This window comes from Budorcas taxicolor, chromosome 12 (assembly GCF_023091745.1).
Source record: "Budorcas taxicolor isolate Tak-1 chromosome 12, Takin1.1, whole genome shotgun sequence".
NCBI lineage: Eukaryota > Metazoa > Chordata > Mammalia > Artiodactyla > Bovidae > Budorcas > Budorcas taxicolor.
The window spans coordinates 76,054,933-76,073,027 of record NC_068921.1 but is presented as its reverse complement, the minus strand read 5'-3'; the positions used below and the strand labels follow the sequence as shown (position 1 = coordinate 76,073,027).

At 45.6% G+C, this 18,095-nt stretch overlaps 1 protein-coding gene across 6 annotated transcripts in view; it reads left to right on the top strand.

Moving 5' to 3' along the window:
- The window catches only part of DOCK9 (dedicator of cytokinesis 9), a 289,727-nt gene that overhangs the window by 132,489 nt on the left and 139,143 nt on the right, over positions 1–18,095 (top strand). For all 6 annotated transcript variants that reach the window (XM_052650200.1, XM_052650198.1, XM_052650202.1 and 3 more), the window contains exon 2: positions 1,958–2,074. In XM_052650200.1, coding sequence (XP_052506160.1) covers positions 1,958–2,074 — 117 coding nt within the window. The remainder of the gene's footprint in view (positions 1–1,957; positions 2,075–18,095) is intronic.

Genomic DNA, 18,095 nt, shown 5'->3' with positions numbered 1-18,095 from the left:
AAGAAAATTGAGAACATCCGTGGTGTAACACAGTAGATGCTTTAGTTCTTGTTCACAGGCTGTTTCAGTGCCTGTTGTAAGCAGGCAGCCTTTTGCTGGGTGATGCAGGATCCAGACTCCTTCCATCTTGGGGTTGCGCCCTCCCCTCAGCCTCCTGAGTCCACTGCTGGGTCCACTGTGTGCTGCTGGCAGCGGGGCGTAGGGAGGGAGCAGGGGAGAGGCTCTCTCTCAGATCCGGAGGCTGGGAAGTGCAAGATCAAGGCATGGGCGGATTCAGTGTTTGCCTAGGGTCCGCTTCGGTTCATGGATGCTCTCTTCTCGCTGTGTCCTCACATGGCGGAATGGACAGGAGAGCTTCTGGAGGTCTCTCTTATAAGGACACTAATCCCATTCATGAGGGTTCCACCCTCATTACCTGATCACCTCCCCAAAGCCCGATTTTGAAATCCCATTGTTTTTCAGGATTAGGTTACAACACGTGGGTTTTCAGGACACAGTCAGTCAGTCTATAGCAGAGGCTTTTTATGTGCCAGGCTTGGCAGCCGGCCACATCCCTTCCACTCACATGCCGTTGGTCACAAGACAGTCATGTGACCACACCCAACTATGGGGAGGCTGGGAAATGTAGTCCAGCTCTATTTGGAAGGAAAGGATACAGATTTGAGGAATACAGGGCAGTCTGTCACAATTTCTAATCTAGTTGCCATATACCAGATATCTTTGGTATTTTTCCTATATATGAATTGACATTTTACTATATAGAGCATTTGTTGAAACTGTATATATCAGATGTTTTTATAAATAGTTTCAGAAATAATATTGCAGTAAAGGCTTTATCGATATAATGAATTTATTTCTGATAACTGTGTGTGTGTGTGCATGCATGCATATGTATCTCTTTAGCAGTTGGCATACTATGCTATAATTAGTTGAATATGTATCTTTACTGTTGAGTTAGCCTAGTTAGTACCTTGTATGTGGAAAGTGATCACTAAACACTGTGACAATGACTAGAACTAGATGAGATTTTTTACTGACTTTGGAAATGGCTAGAAAAGGCATATTCTTTCCAGCTCGTTGCCTCATTCTTCTGATTACTGCATGCTAGGAATGGCCACCACTATCCGCTGGGGCTCACCCACAAGCCCTGGTTTAAGTACTTTTTCCCCCTCACTGGCCTGGTTTTAGTCCTGTTCACATTTCTCTATATTTCGGTGTTATATATGTAAGTAGGTAGATAGATCAGATTAGACGGGGCTATTTTGAGACTCAGAAGAGTTTCATATAAAATTTTGAGCTCCGTGGATGTTTTAAGCCCAGGACCAAGAAGAGATGGTCATGGCTGGAGCCACTGGCCATCGTTGCCAGATCATGGCTGGAACCCCAAGCAGGGTGGCTCTGGGAAAGCTTAAGGCTTAGAAGGGGACTGACCTAGCTAGGGGTGACCCAAGATGTGACTGGAAGTTCCACCAGACCCCATAGCCTCCTTTGTACTTAAATAACCAAACAAGCAGAGGACCAGGAAGTGTATTCTGTTCTTTTGAAAACAGCTTGTTTCTCTTGCTTTTGATTCTTCCTAACAGCAAAGCTGCCACACTCTCATTGTAGAGAAGTTGGAGAATGCAAAAACATGTAGAGTAGGATGGATAAGGGGCCTATGCTTCAGGCTTCCTGGGTGGCTCAGTGGTAAAGAATCTGCCTACCAATGCAGGAGATGTGGCTTTAATCCCTGAGTTGGGAAGGTCCCCTGGAGAAGGAAATGACTACCTACTTCAGCCAGTTTATTCTTGCCTGGGAAATTCCATGGGCAGAGGAGCCTGGTGGGCTACAGATAGGGGTCACAGAGTCGGACATGACTGAGCGCTCACGCACGCATACAGGATGTATAAAGTTCTTCAGTCTTGAGAAGTTGCGTTTATCTGTAGGTGTTTCAATTGCTTATCTCTTCACCTTCCAGGCCAAGCCAAAGCTGATTGAGCCGCTAGACTATGAAAATGTCATCGTCCAGAAGAAGACACAGATCCTGAACGACTGTCTACGGGAGATGCTGCTCTTCCCGTATGATGACTTTCAGGTGAGGGTAAATAGCGTTGGCAGTCGAGCTTTACAGATAGTTCTTTTCTGTCTCTTGGTTTATTGTTGGGTTAGTTCATTTAAGGAATTAAAAAATGAAAAGAAGAGATGCTATTTAAGAGAGAAAAGTTATTGCCATTATCTTGTTCCAAGCATTCCCTCATGACTTGATTTTTTATTGGTATTTTTTTACATATGTATGTGTGTGTTGTACACACAGAGATATGAATATATGTTACGTGTGTGCATATATGTGAATATGTGCATATTCATATGCATAAAACACACATACATATATAACACAAATGTTTTCTCAAGCATTTATCTTTTATCTTGAATAGAAGTGGTACCAGTTCAGCCGCTCAGTTGTGTTTGACTTTTGAGACCCCATGGACTGCAGCACCCCAGACTTCCCTGTCCATAGTCTGGGCTAATTCTGTAGACGCAAGTGCCTCCTACATCTTAGGGAATTTGTTTGAAGAGGATTTTAGGGGTTTTGCCCAGTGTCTTGGAGTCTTAAGGATGGGATTGACTCAGAAGTGGTAGAAGGTTTTGTCAGGTGTTATTTTAAGCTGTCACTTTGGGAGACTGCCTGGAGAGAGGCCCTGAACTGCGCATGGGCTCACTGAGAAGAGTTTGGGGCTGCTGACATCCAGGAATGTCCTAACGTGTACCTCACTGATACAGTGACAGGTGCTGTTTCTGGGAACTCAGTAGCTGCCGGCAGAGGACTCAGCATAGCTTTTGTTATGAGTGGCTGTTTAGATGGCTGCTTGAAGCCTTTCAGACTATGTCCTGTGCTCAGTGACCCACAACAGCTTCCAGGCCAGTGAGGAGTGATGGAACCCCAGTCACGTTAGATGCTTGGCAGCCTGGAGTCACATCTATTCATTGGAGACTCCAGTTACTGCCCTTGCTCTCCTGGGATTTAACCTTGGAGCTTCCTTCTTCTCTACCTGATGCCGTTATCATCCAAGACTTGTCTGTCCTGAATTAAACTATTGCCCCCCGCCCCCACCTCCGCCTTTTTTTTGAAGCTTCCTTGATTCTTTGTTGTTTAATTTTAAAAACTAATATATGCTTGTAACAAACAAATAAGCATGCCCTATTGAAACACTTGACATTAAAAAGCCTCCCCTCCACCTTCTTTTTAATCCCACTCCCCAGAATATCAGTTGCTATATATACAGTTTTCTATGTATTCAATTGTCTTTGGAAACTTCCATGTTAATAACAATCATCAAATCATATTCTTTGAAGTTTTTTTATCCCCCACCAAATTTAAGAGCTTCTAGTTTACAACAAAGGTGAGAATTTTCACAAATATTCACTTGTTCAAACTTGTGAGAGATACTTGTGGAGAAAATGATGATTCTTCAGTTCTTTCCTGAAAAATTCGGAATGCCACAGAAATGAAATTGGGCATTAGTGGGATGTTCCACTGATAAATGGTTTCAAATCATGGCCTAAAATACAGTGCCCTTGAAAACTTCATTACAAGAATAGGTTACCCAACTAAAAGATGAATACATGGAAACCTCGGAATGAAGTCTTTTTTGACAACAGATTTGTTAACATGAGGAGTTAAATTAGATGATTATAAATTAGACTCCATGTTGACATATTTTTCCTGTACTGTGCTCTAAGGAAGCTAAAGGTTATCTCAAGTTTCTCTGAGCATGAAGTATTAGTATCTGTTCTTCTTAGTATCAGTTAGAGTAACAAAGTTATTTCTAGTTTTGCAGCCTAGAATGAAAAATTTTATTTAAAAACTGGAGATCCAATTGCTTCAGAAGCAAACCAACCCCAGAAATAAGGTACACTTAAATTTCATTTTTTATTTCACCAACAAAGAACCTGAATGTTTAAGCAGTTGTAGAAACAGGTGATTAAAACTTTGAGAAAAACTCCTTTTTTTCCTTTCACCTGTAACAACTTTTCTTGGGATACCAGACATAAATATTCTAGGAACAGCAAAGAACTCATTGACATTTTGCTAGCCAAGATTGAATGAAGAGTGTTAAGTTCTGTTTAGGGGAAGCTTTTTCAAAGATTAAGGAGCTTGAATTTCAGCTTTGATCCCCATCACAGTAATTGCAATGGGCCACATGGAAGTTTAGATGCTGTTGTTTTTTTCCTAGGAGTCCTCCTGTATCCTAGTCTGGGAAGGCGATGTGCTTTCTTGCTAAATTGTCTCAGTGCTTTTATAACTATGTAGTTAGTTGATCCAGTGAAATGTCTTAGTGATGTCATGAGTTTCTTCTGTCTGTCCCTGCATTTTTAGGCAGAATGAGGGCAGAATTATTATTGTATTATCAGAGGCAGAGGGAATAAATTAGACAGGGGCAAGTATTTTACTTCATGTGAAATCAAGGTAGCAAGTTGGTTAGGAAATGGGTCAACTAGTGAGCAAAACGCATAATGGGGTTGAGTTGTAATCCTACACTTTCCAGTTAAACAGTATTAGTTATTGCATTATTATATATTATAATATATATTATTAATAAGATAATAGAATTTGGTGTGAAATTCTGTCAAATATATTCAGAATGATAATTTACTGAACTGTGTATGGCAATGATGCATTTATGCAGGTCACGTGTAGGCCTCTGTTGGTATTGGTTAGCCCCTAAAGATGTCTGAGAACGAACCTGGTGGAGAGAAGGTTTGTTGTTGGATCTACTTGTCTAAGGTGGGAGAAGAGTGTTTAAAACAAAAGATCCCGAGAGACAGGAAGTCAATGTGAATTTCAAAAAGACAGTTCTCAGCTGTCAGAATATTTATGAAGTTTTATCTGCCAAGATTAGGGCAGGAATGCCAAAGCTCAGACAGCCCTCTCGAGCTGACTGCACTTGTGTTTTCAGAATCAGACTCTGGTGCTTTGGGGTCTTTCTGCTCTCTGTCTGCCCTGGCGTCCTGGTTCTCCTCCCCAGCAATATCTTCTCTTCGTTCCCAACCTTCTAGAATGTTTTCACCTATGAGGCCACTTCAGATTCCATGTCTTCTGAAGCTGTTCAACTGAACTGAACTGAAGTCACTCAGTCGTGTCCAACTCTTTGCGACCCCATAGACTGGGGCCTACGGGGTTCCTCTGTCCATGGGATTTTCTAGGCAATTGTGCTGGAGTGGATTGCCATTTCCTTCTCCAGGGGATCTTCCCAACCCAGGGCTCGAACCCGGGTCTCCCACATTGTAGACAGACGCTTTACTGTCTGAGCCACCAGGGAAGTCAAGTCCACAGTAATTTTTTCCGTCTTCTCTTTTTCTTCTAATACTCACTGTCTGCGCTGTGTATCTGAACACCGAAGTGCATTGTCTAGAGCTTTTCAGTAATGGCTTCTCATGCTTTCTGTCTTCAAGAGTCTCCACCCAGATTGTGGCCTTGAGGAAGGCTCAGGTACTCTGTTGGTGCCTCTTTGACCTCCAGACATTACACTTTGGTGTCGGACATAAACTAATGAGGCATAAAGTTTGTAAGAAAGATATGAAAAGAGTAGGTCATATTCTACTTCTGAGGATATACCCAAAAGAATTGACAGCAGAGACTCAAAGAATTACTTGTACATCCCACATTCCTAGCAGGATTATTCATAGTAGCCAAAAGGCAGAAAAAAGCCCAAGAGTCTATCAATGGGAGAATGGATGAACAAATTGCATGCATATGCACAACGGAATATTATTCGTCCTTAAAAAGGAAGGAAATTCCGACACATGCTACAACATGCATGACCTTTGAGGCATTATGCTAATTGAAATGAGTCAAAAAGGAACAAATATTGTATGATTCCACTTATACAAGATACGTGGGATAGTCAATTTATCAAGACAGAAAGTGAAATGGTGGTTGCCAGGAGATAAAGGGAGGTAATTGTTTAATGGGTACAGCGTTTCGATTCCACAAGATGAAAAGAGCCCTGTGCAAGATGGAGGATGTTCTTAATGCTACTGAATTGTACTCTTAAAAATGGTTGAGATGTCAATTTTTTGTTACGAATATTATGCCACAGTAGGAAAAAAAAAAAGAGCAGGTTGTTATGAGATTTCTGTGCCATACAGACCTGAAATTGTTGTCTTCTAGAAGCTGTATGAGCAGTCAGGGCAAAGCGTGACTCTCTGATGCTCATTCAGTTGACGTTGCAGGGTGTATTGTCAAAGTCAGATCTCTTCCACAAAAAAATTTAAAAGGGAAGATGGGAAAATTATTAATAATTGGAAGCTCTAGAAATGTTCACTTTTGGAAATGTTTAGTTACAGGAGAATCCTAGAGTGTTCTCAGCATTGTATCAAAAAAATGTGGTTAATTCATTTTCCTTTAAATAACATCCTGATCTTTATTTTTCCTCTGTTTCTTTTCCTCTTTGGCTTTCATGAGACTGATAAAGATCTACAAACCACTGACCTAAAAAGGAAACCAGGCCCCGCTACTTACAAAGGGCCTGGACGTCCCTCATCTCATTTCCCATCTGTCCTTTTGAAAAGAACTTTTTTTTATTCATGGTGTTTTGTCCTCACTTTTTATTACATGCTGCCAAAAAATAATTTCAATACTTTATTTTGGGCTTTTTATTGCAGAGTGCTCTTTTGACAAAATTCCTCAAAATTTTTATCAGTCTGCATTCAGTGGTCAATGATGTCCATTTCTGTGAGCATTGTGGTTTCTGGGATATTAGTTCATGTCAAGGATTGAACCTACCTGAAAAATCTGGATAAATAATGTTTCTAAATTGACACTGGCCAGACCCTCAGGAGATAAGAATTTTAATTCTATGTCAAATAATCCCTTTAATGAAAAATGGTGACAGGTCTTTTTTATCTTTTTTTTTATCATCAACTATGTCTTCAAAAGAAGAGCTTATTATTTTGAACAGCGCTGATCTGCTGAGTTGAAGAGTGTATTTCTTTAGCATATAGTTTATAGCTATACTGATTGTGCAAAGGGCTCAGACAGGGTTCTTGCTTTTGAATTGCTCAAAACTTAGGAAAGGAGCTACTGAATTAACCTTAATAGTGAGAAGGAGAATGTGACTAGTATCATGACAAATTGAATCCCATGGAAATTTATTTTTGGAAGTTTAAGATAGTGGGACGTCGAGGTGCTGAGTCGTTTGTGCTTGTGTGCCTGCTAAGTCGCTTCTGTCATGTCTGACGCTTTGCAGCCTTATAGATTGTAGTCCACCAGGCTCCTCTGTCCAGGCAAGGATACTGGAGTGGGTTGCCATGCCCTTCTCCAGGGGCTCTTCCTAACCCAGGGATCAAACCTACATCTCTTATGTCTCCTGCATTGGCAGGCAGGTTCTTTACCACTAGCGCCACCTGGGACACCCTTAGTGGTTGGAAATGCAGAAGTCCAGCTGAAGAGCCAAGCCAGGGTTACTGATCTGGGCTCACCCACAGAAACATGAGACAGCAGTCAGAGGGGCCGAGCACTTGAGGGTGCCCTCAAGGGACTGGATCTCAGGGAGCACCTTCACCTATGAGGAAGGGAGGTGAGTGAGAATCAGACAGAAAGTGGGAGGAGGACCAGGAAAGTGAGGGGCCCTGGAAGGCAGCGAGAGGCCTTTGAAGAAGGCAGGCAGAAAGAGCCGGTGGCCCCGCAGTCCTGCCGCTGAGGTGGGAGAGTGGTCCTCGGTGCTGATAACCAGGGCATTCTTGTCTTTGTGGTTGTTGTTCGCTCACGCAGTTGTGTCTGACTCTTTGAGGCCCCATGGACTGCCGCATGCCAGGCTTCCCTGTCCTTCAGCATCTCCCAGAGCTTGCTCAAACTCTTGTCCATTGAGTCGGTGATGCCATCCAACCATCTCATCCTCTGTCGTCCCCTTCTCCTCCTGCCTTCAGTCTTTCCCAGCATCAGAGTCTTTTCTAATGAGTCAGCTCTTTACATCAGGTGGCTGAAGTATTTATTAGAGCTTTGGCTTCAGCATCAGTCCTTCTAATGAATAGGCATGTCGTTCCAATGAATAAGCATCCTAGGCATTGTTGCCTAGGATGGTCTTTTCCTGCCAGGGCTGAAGAATTGACTGAGCAGAGCACAGAGGTCAGCATTGAATGGTAGCGGAGAGAAGGAATCCTCGTGACTCAGAGCAGTAACAGGAGGTTTTGATCAGGACTGGGGAAATGAGAGAACAAGCTAGGAAGGGAAGCCCAGGAGTGAGGAAGAGGCCGAAGAGTTATGGGAGGATGTATTTGGAAGCAAGGGCTCTTTAGAGGAATCAGTGGGGATGGAATGAAGGGTCTTTACAGGAAGAGTTCAGGAAGGAGAGAGAGTTCTGTTTCTGAAAGGGAGCAGAGGATTGGGTGTTAGAGAAATTGAGAGGCACATTGGGCTGAGGGAGGGAATGTCAGGCTGGCCTGGTGAAGAACAGCCCGGGGGAGGGTTTGGAAGGGCAGGGGATGGGGAGGGCGTGGCAGCAGGTCAGCCCCCCACTGCTGTCACCGTGGCCGCAGCCCTCATCCTTTCTTACCTTGGTTAATCTGATCAGGTCTTCCAGGTCCTGTCCTTGCCCCCTTCCTGTCTGTCCTAACAGCATAGCCAGGATGATCTTTTAAAAAGTAAGTGATCGGCAGGTCCAGTCACCTCACGCCTGTGATCAGAGGCCCTCGGTGAAGTCTTACTGTGGCTTACTGTGTTCTTATCAATCACTGCCTCTGGCCCGCTCTCTGCTGCAGCCCCGCTGCCCTCCTTGGGGCTCCTCTGGGAGCCTCCTGCCCCAGGGTCTCTTCTCGGGCTGTTCCCTCTGCCCAGCGCGCTCTTCACCCAGCTCTCCCCCACCTCCCGGCAGGCCTCCTTCCAACCCTTGCTCCCTGGTGGAGCCCTCGCCCGCTTCCAGGCCCTCCACCCACTTCTGGGCCTTCTGGCTGTACCCAGCGCTGTCCAGCTGGCGTGGCACCCAGGTGGGTGCTCTGGCCCTCCCCACTGCCCCTGGCGCCCCTCTGGGTCCCGTGCTCTGTCCCGGCAGAGAAGGCCCGTCCCTCAGCAGAGCAGGGCCGGTGCTGCGCTCCCATGAGTGGCCCTCGGGGGCGTGGTGATGTGTGCTCTGCGTCCTGTTAGGGAGCTGCGGCATTTGCACAGAAGGTGGGGTGACGCTGGCTCAGCAGCTGGGCGGCCCCAGGAGCTGCGGCACCTCCTGCAGAAACCCTTAGAGAAAACATCTGTCAGGTTGATCTCTGTGTTTACCTAGCACTTCAGACGTCTTCATTTTTCCTCAAGACAGCTTGGTGAGGCAGTAGCTTTTTTTCCCCCCCCCACCACGCAGGCAATGTATGGCATGATTTTTGTTAGAAACACAATGCTGTGCTTAGGAAAACTTGTTATCAAGCAGGGAGTTGAGATTACCTACCTAAATAACTAGATGAAATAAAACATACACGCACACACTCACAATATTACCTGCATAAGTGAGTCTAACATCTGATTTTCTCAGGTGGAATGAGAGGTATTGGATGGATCTGGAAGTCCGTCACCGAAGCAGTGTCTACCCCATATCAGGCCACAGTTTCTTTCCTTCCTCCTTCCCTCTACCCTGGTGGCTCAGCTGGTAAAGAATCCGCCTGCAATGCAGGAGACCTGGGTTCGATCCCTGGGTTAGGAAGATCCCCTGGAGAATTCCATGGACTGTATAGTCCACGGGGTTGCAAAAAGTCAGACATGACTGAGCAGCTTTCCCTTTCCTTCTCTCCCTCTCATTCTCTCTCTTTCTTTCTCAAATCTTCTTTGCTTTTTAAAAATAATAGGGTTTTTTAGCTCACATTTTAAGTAGGTCTGAGAGAATGATGACACTTCCACAGTGAGTGGAACTGGGTAAGCACAGACCATACGAGTAACAATGAAGAGGAGAAGGATACTTCTATCTGTGTGATTAACGTACATGTCTTAGGTTATTAAACACAACTAACAGGCATTGATAGGGGAAGATTTGAAACAAGATGAAATCTTTGGACAGTGCAAGCAGGTGGAGGGTTATTTATATTGTATCTCTACTATTCATTGAAAATCATTCTTTATTATAGTTATTTTAAGTATAAGACTTTTTTATTCTCTCCCCAAATAGAAAATAAAATCTCCATGAGAGTGGCAAACTATAGTCACTGGGTTTTTATTATAAATCATAGGGGTTTTTTTTTGATTCACCTTTGCATTTGTGATGTTCCTATGACAGTGTTTTTATCCATGGTAGGCACTTAATATGTCTTGAATAAATGGATGGATTTGGAATCTCAACACTAGCTGCCTTGGAGGTCGTAAAAACCTAGCTCAAGGCGGTGGATGAGGGAGACAGAAGTGGGGGGAAAACATGTCCGCACACAACAACAAAACCCCCAAGTCCTTGAAGAAAATGAAAACCGAGCTTTGGGCCTCAGAATTATCAGATGCCATTTAACATATTACTGGACACACGCATGGGGCTTCCCTGCTGGCTCAGTGGTAAAGAATCCACGTACCAATGCAGGAGACATGAGTTTGATCCCTGGGTCAGGAAGATCCCCTGGAGGAGGGCATGGCAACCCACTCCAGTATTCATGCCTGGAGAATCCCGTGGACAGAGGAGCCTGGCGGGCTACAGTCCATGGGGTCGCAAAGAATTGGACACAACTTATTGACTAAACAACAAGAGGCACACACTCTGTGGTTCCTGCACCCTGAATGGTCCTGCTGTGTCCACCCCTCTGCCTGGCCGAGCCCAGGTCCTGCTGAGTGTCCTGCCTGGGCCTGAGTGGCCTCGTATCAGCAGCGCCTGGAGTATGGGCCTGAAGCCCCTGAGGACGAGTTCAGGGAGCTCCACAAAGTCCCCTGATGGCAGGAGACCTCCAGTCAGGGCTTCCCCGCCTGCTCAGCATTTTATCCGGAAAGCGTAACCTCCGCTCCACTGTGTTTAAGATGGACTCTGCCTGGCACACCAGGCGTAGAAGTGCTGCCCCAACAGGACCGCTGTGATGACGGTGCTCACAGAGGCGTCTGTGTGAGGCTCCCCTTCACGCATGAGTGAGACCTTACGGAATCACTGAGTGCATGGAGGAGTGTGCTTTCCTAAGGCAAGTCCTGAAGGAACCTTATTGGGATATTGGAATTATATAAATAGTGGGCATGTTTTAACTGGACGCGTATTCACTATTTGGGCTTCCCTGGTGGCTCAGTGGCATAGAGTCCACCTGCCAAGCAGGAAACGTGGGTTTGATCTCAAAGACTCGGACTTGACTGAGCAACTAAACAACAACATATTCACTATTCACTCTACTAGGTGTTTGCACAAAGGTAGGGTCTTTTAAACAACTAAAATTGTGTTCTAAAGAAGACACAGACAACTAGAAAATAAAAGAACTTACTCTTGCCCACTCCTTCCTCAAGGCTTTGTTACTGAATGGAATGCTAGGTGCTCTAGGCACCAGGGTGGGCTGCCCTTGTGGCTCAGCTGGTAAAGAATCTCCCTGCAATGTGGAAGACCTGGGATTGATCCCTAGGTTGGGAAGATCCCCTGGAGAAGGGAACAGCTACTCACTGCAGTATTCTGGCCTGGAGAGTTCCAGCTGGACACAACTGAGCAACTTCCACTTTCACATTTCACTTCACTAGGCACCAAGGTAGGGGTAAGACCTGAGATAAAGTCATCTGGTTCTAGATTTTAGCCCCAGTCTGTCTGTTAGTAATTTGGGTATTTTGGTAAGCGAGAAACCGTCCTAAAATTCACTTTTCTTAACCTGTAATTCAGAGGGTACATTTGCCCTAAAATCTGGGTTCTCATTAGATGTATGAGAATCCATAGAGGTAGCACCGTTCACGGAAGCTGTCTGTACACCCTGACCAGTGTCCTCCAGGCGGCACAGAGGGGGTTGAGTGACCTGGGTGCTTATCAGAGCGTGCTTCCTCTCTGCTAGTAGCATTGTTTTGTTTTTGAGGGTGGCAGTTTTTAGTTGCAAAGTCATATGATGTGGAGAGCAGGCTGAGCCCCTTATTCATGGGGAAGCTGGCCCTGCCACTCGTTCCCTGAGTGGCTACCTGGCTGCTCCTGGTCTTCTGGGCACCCTCTGTCTCTCCATCCTCACCTGGGCAGTGATACTTAAGAAGTGATTAAAAACCAGCCTCTTTGTTTAATACCAACCCCCCATCTCTCTAAAAACTGAACTTAATTGACGAGTCCAGTCACTAAGTATTCTGGACACTTAACTTAGTTAGAATTTACTGCCCTTGAATAAGCTGTTATGTCATGTATAATCTGAGGGGGTGGGTTGCAAGGTAGCGGAATGGAATTTTTATGACTCTCAAAGGTCTGCTGACATTTCTAAGTGTACATATATGACACTTTAGGAAACAGAACATTATGCAGTGACAGAGCTCCTTGATGTCTCACCAGTTGCTAAGACAGTGTCTCCTTTGGAGCCTCAAGTGATCTTTCTTTTTTTAAAAAAATTCTTTATTTTCGGCCGCGCGGGGGTCATCGTTGCCCTGCACAGTCTTTCTCTAATTGTGGCGAGCGGGGGCTACTCCTGTTGCAGAGCATGGGCTTCAGGAGTCACAGCTCTAGGAGCACAGGCTCAGCAGTCGCGGCACACGGGCTTCGTTGCTCCGGGCACGTGGGCTCTTCCCAGACCAGCGATTGAACCCGTGCAGATTCTTATCCACTGTACCACCAAGGGAGTCCACCTCAAGTGATCTTCAACTAAACAAGGCAGCCTTTGTTTAAAAGTCCCGATGACCCATTCACCCAGACGTTTATGTTATTAAAGGTGTTGGAGAAGTGAAGATGACCAGCACAGTCTGCGGTGCTTGAGTCTGGTAGGCGACACAGCAAGGTTTTTGAGTCATTTCAGCAGAATCGCTTGCTGTGTGCTGCAGGAGGCGGGAGTGAGCCACTCCACCAGCCAGGCAGAGGGGGCCAGTGCCTTAGGGAGTGAGAAGTAGCTTGTCTGCTGGAGGTTGGAAGAAGGGCAGGAGGAGAGTCCAGGAAAGTCAGTACCACTGGTCATCAAAGGTCTTAGGTCACGCCGAGCAGTCTGCAGTTTATTCTGATAGCAGTGAGGGGGTCACTGAAAGAATTTAAGCTCAGACAGGATGAGAGTTTTAGAAAGATGACTGACATCTGTGCAGAGGGGTGGCGGAGGGAAGGCAGGCCTACCCGTCAGGGAGGGTACACGCTGAGGGTCACACAGTTCAGTTCAGTTTAGTTCAGTCGCTCAGTCGTGTCCGACTCTTTGCAACCCCATGAATCGCAGCACGCCAGGCCTCCCTGTCCATCACCAACTCCCGGAGTCCCCCCAGACTCGCGTCCATCGAGTCAGTGATGCCATTCAGCCATTTCATCCTCTGTCGTCCCCTTCTTCTCCTGCCCCCAATCCCTCCCAGCATCAGAGTCTTTTCCAATGAGTCAACTCTTCGTGTGAGGTGGCCAGAGTACTGGAGTTTCAGCTTTAGCATCATTCCTTCCAAAGAAATCCCAGAGCTGATCTCCTTCAGAATGGACTGGTTGGATCTCCTTGCAGTCCAAGGGACTCTCAAGAGTCTTCTCCAACACCACAGTTTAAAAGCATCAATTCTTCAGCGCTCAGCCTTCTTCACAGTCCAACTCGCACATCCATACATGACCACAGGAAAAACCATAGCCTTGACTAGATGGACCTTAGTCGGCAAAGTAATGTCTCTGCTTTTGAATATGCTATCTAGGTTGGTCATAACTTTTCTTCCAAGGAGTAAGCATCTTTTAATTTCATGGCTGCAGTTACCATCTGCAGTGATTTTGGAGCCCAAAAAAATAAAGTCTGACACTGTTTCCACTGTTTCCCCATCTATTTCCCGTGAAGTGATGGGACCGGATGCCATGATCTTCGTTTTCTGAATGTTGAGCTTTAAGCCAGCTTTTTCACTCTCCTCTTTTCCTTTCATCAAGAAGTTTTTTAGTTCCTCTTCACTTTCTGCCATAAGTGTGGTGTCATCTGCATATCTGAGGTTATTGATATTTCTCCCTGCAGTCTTGATTCCAGCTTGTGTTTCTTCCAGTCCAGCGCTTTTTATGATGTACTCTGCATAGAAGTTAAATAAGCAGGGTGACAATATACGGCCTTGACGTACTCCTTTTCCTATTTGGAACCAGTTTGTTGTTACACAAGAGCCCCCTAAATTGTGTGTTGTCATGGCAATGGACAAGGAAAGTCCTTGAAGCCACAAGGTGACACCGTGAGGGAACAGAGACCATTAAAAGATAGAAGCTAGGGGACCATGCAGGGGCTGGTAAAGAGGAGCTGTCAGAGGCAGAGAGATGTCCACTTCTCTGTCCATATCAGGCTTGTCCTTGTGATGTTTTAATTCATTTCTTGGGCGTTTTGTTGTTGTTTGTTTGTTTGTTTTTGATGTGGGTCATTTTAAAAGCCTTTATTGGATCTGTTATAATATTGCTTCTGTTTTTTGTTTTGGTTTTTTGGCTGTGAGGCATGTGGAATCTTAGTTCCCCGACCAGGGATTGAACCCACATCCCTTGGCCTGGAAGGTGGAGTCTAACCCTGGACCACCAGGGAAGTCCTGGGAATTTGTCTTTTTTGTTTGTTTGTTTAAATCCCTTTAGAAACCTAAATGGAAATCTTTCTCTGGACTCTTGTCTGGTCCCAATGCTTTGTTTGTTTCCTTGATTATTAGTGAATTAAACACTGAAAATCCTCAGGAAACTGCCTCCCTGGAAATGGACTTGTCTGATCTTCATGGAACACTGTGGGTCAGTGGCCAAGCCATGATCTCCCCAGTGAGATGTGGGGAACGCCCTGGGTGAATTTCAGTTTCCAGCCTAGCTTGGGACTGAATCCTCTCGAAAGCGAGTCATCTGCTCTGAAACAAATGCCTCTGCCCAGATATCTGGAAAGGTTCCATTACTGTTGTGCCCAGTAAGTGGCAGCGAAGTCCCCAGCCTCATCCAAAGGGAGGTCTAACACCGTGCTGGATTAGCAACGTTTTAATGCACTAACAGACGGATTCAAGGGGGCATTTCCAGCAGATTCGCAGGGACCCAGAGATGAAAGGAAGTAGGTATTGGGCGCTGTCTCTCTAGCAGGGGATAGTTGAAAATCCATTTGGCCCAGCTGACCACAATAGAAATTCAACCCAGGGCTTAACTCTTTAGCGAGGGAGAGAGGCTGGGCCCCAGCGAAGCCCGCCTGGGAACTCAGCCCTCCTGGGCTTTCGTTTCTCACACACCCACTTGCCTCCCTTCACAGAGCCCTGGCCTCTCCCACCCCCACTCCAAGGGTGCCTTGCTCCTGGTAGACCAGAGTACTCGTTCTCTGGCAAATGCATATGAAGGGCTAGCTCTGCTAAGAAAATGAAAACAAACTTAATAATAAACACAAGTACAGGTGCTTCCCAGGTGGCTAGTGGTAAAGAACATGCCTGCCGATGCAGGAGATGTAAAAGACACGAGTTCAGTCCCTGGGTCGGAAAGATCCCCTGGAGGAGGAAATGGCAACCCACTCCAGTATTCTTGCCTGGAGAATCCCATGGACAGAGGGGCCTGGTGGGCTACAGACCACGGGGTCGCAAAGAGTCAACTGGACATGACTTAGTGACTTATCTCACACACACAGACACACAGTTGCTTCATCTGGGATTACAGACAGGAGAGGTTGCCTGCTGAAATAGTCCACATCTTAGCCTGGGGGTGGGTTGGAGCTGACAGTTCTTGAGGCCTGGTGAGCTGGACTGTCCAGCAGGTGGTCAGAGTGGGCCCAGGGCCCTCTGCTCTGACTTTAGGCTGTCCCCAGGCCCCAAGATCCATCTTAAAGACAGTGGGAGCCTAGGTATTCCCTTCTGTCTCTGCCCTGCAGCCATACCTGCTGACTGGTTGCCAGGGAGGACCCTCTGCACCTCTTCTAACTGTCTCGTCTGGTGCACTAGGGCCCTGCCTTCCTTTGAGGCTGTTCTGCTCAGGACACCCGAGGAGCCGGCTCTGAGCCCCACACTCCCTCCTGGGCTGCCAGTGGTGTTTGTTTTTCTCTCTCAGGGCGGACACTCCCAGCCCTGTGCTCCTTTGAACCAAGAGATGGGGAGAGTCTTTGTGGATCTGCACAGCTGGCTCGGGTTCCAGCCCACCCACTTCTCTGGGATCTTGTCTCCAGCTCATTGTTCCTGTGTCCCAGGGGGAGGGTGGGTCTTTTGTTTCAGTGTCTTAATTGAAGTCCTATAAAATAATGATATTTTAAACACCCAAGAGATATGCCTACTTCCCACCAGGAATGAAGAGGGTTGTTTAATGCCCATTGTAAAACGATTAATAAAAAAATCTGACATGCTATGAATTGAGAAGATTAGAAAAATAAAGAACTGATGATACAAAAGAACATCTTTGTTAATACTAACGGCCTGTATTTAAGTCAACACAGTGAATCTCCCCTCCTTGTAATACAATTCCTTTCGTAAAAACACATTAAAACTATTCCTTTAAGAAAATAAGTGGGATAATCAAAAGATATTCATCTTGTTTATGGACATTTTTTAAGGTTTTAGTTTCTCAAAGAGCAATTCGTCATGCTCAGATAATAAATCATTTGTGGAGAGAGAGACTTAGAATTCCATGGAACTGTGGAGTTTTTAAACCACAAAGGAAACCTGGAGATCCTAGAAAACCTTGGATGTGGAAGGTTAAAACTTTCCTCCAAGACCATACAGCTAATTAGAGGCAGAGCTCAGATGAGAACTCAGGTTTCCTGGCCCTCAAGTCCAACCTCTTTCCAAGATCGCTTCTCAAATTCTTCCATAGGAAGTTTAATTAAATTATGCGCCTCACATTGCTTGCGGTTTGAAACATGAGTGCCTTGGTATCCCGGCTTCAGTGGGGTCAGGGTAGCATGTTAGACCGCACTGGTGGAGGAAAGACGGAGCCCTAGCCAGGTTGGGGGCAGGAAATTCATTAGTAAGAGGGATTCCAAGTTGAAGCTAAAGAAACAGGGCCGTGGCAGGCCATCAGGGGAGAGCAGTGAGTGGTAGGAAGAGGAGTGGAAGATGGTAGGAAGAGGAGTGGAAGATGCCAGGAAGCCTGGGCTGGGGCCCAGGGGTGGAGACATGGTACCCTTCAGGGGCCCTGCTTCCTTGGGCTAAGCATCCCACTTTCCATATGTGGCTCATAGCTATTCAAGTGACCCGTTTTTGGAGGGAATCATTTCAGCCAAGAGGAAAAAGAAGTTTATAAAATAGAAAAGTCTCTATTTGAAATTTGGCCTTCCAAACTAGATGTGGCTGTAGTCGTAAAATGTAACCTTCCTATTGGGGTCTGGGGGTGCCTCTGCATTTTATCATTTCACTCCATTAAAAAAAAGTTCAGGGACTTCCCTGTTGATCCAGAGGTTAAGACTTAACCCTCCAGCACAGGCAGTGCGAGTTCGATTCCTGGTCAAGGAGCTAAGGAACCTACCTGTCTTATGGCCCCAAAACTGACACATAAAAAGCAGTATTGTAAAGGTTTCAATAAAGACTGAAGAAAATACTGCTTTAAAAAAATCTAATAAAGCCAATAAAGGCTCTCAGGTGTTCATGCATCACTACGTAAGTCCTTTGGAAGAGAACTTCACCTTTTCCTCCTCCTTTGGCAGTCCTAGTTAAGTTTCCTTTTTAATTAATCTTAAAATTTTGTGAAAGGTCTCGTAAGACTCATGCCCATACTTGGCCAAGGTGATTAAGGGTTTCTGTGCGTCAAGCACTGCCCAGATTTAACCTAAGTAACAGTATCGACTGGAAATGATTTACTCTATTATAGTAGCTGGAAGAAGACTTTTATTTTTAAATTGTATTTTGTGCTGTTAGATTTATATCCCAAAGGTTGTCTGAAATGCTATGTTTAGGTTCAATTTTCAGATCTTATCACACTTCATAGTGGGTAATTTTTTTTCTCCCTACCCCTTGCACAAAAAAGACTTGTAGCTTTTTCAGTAGAAAAAGGGGCCACCTGTGGCTTTCCAGGTGGTGCTAGTGATAAAGAACCACCCCTGCCAATGCAAGAGACATAAGAGACATGAGTTCGATCCTTGGGTGGGGAAGATCCCCTGAAGGAGGAAAT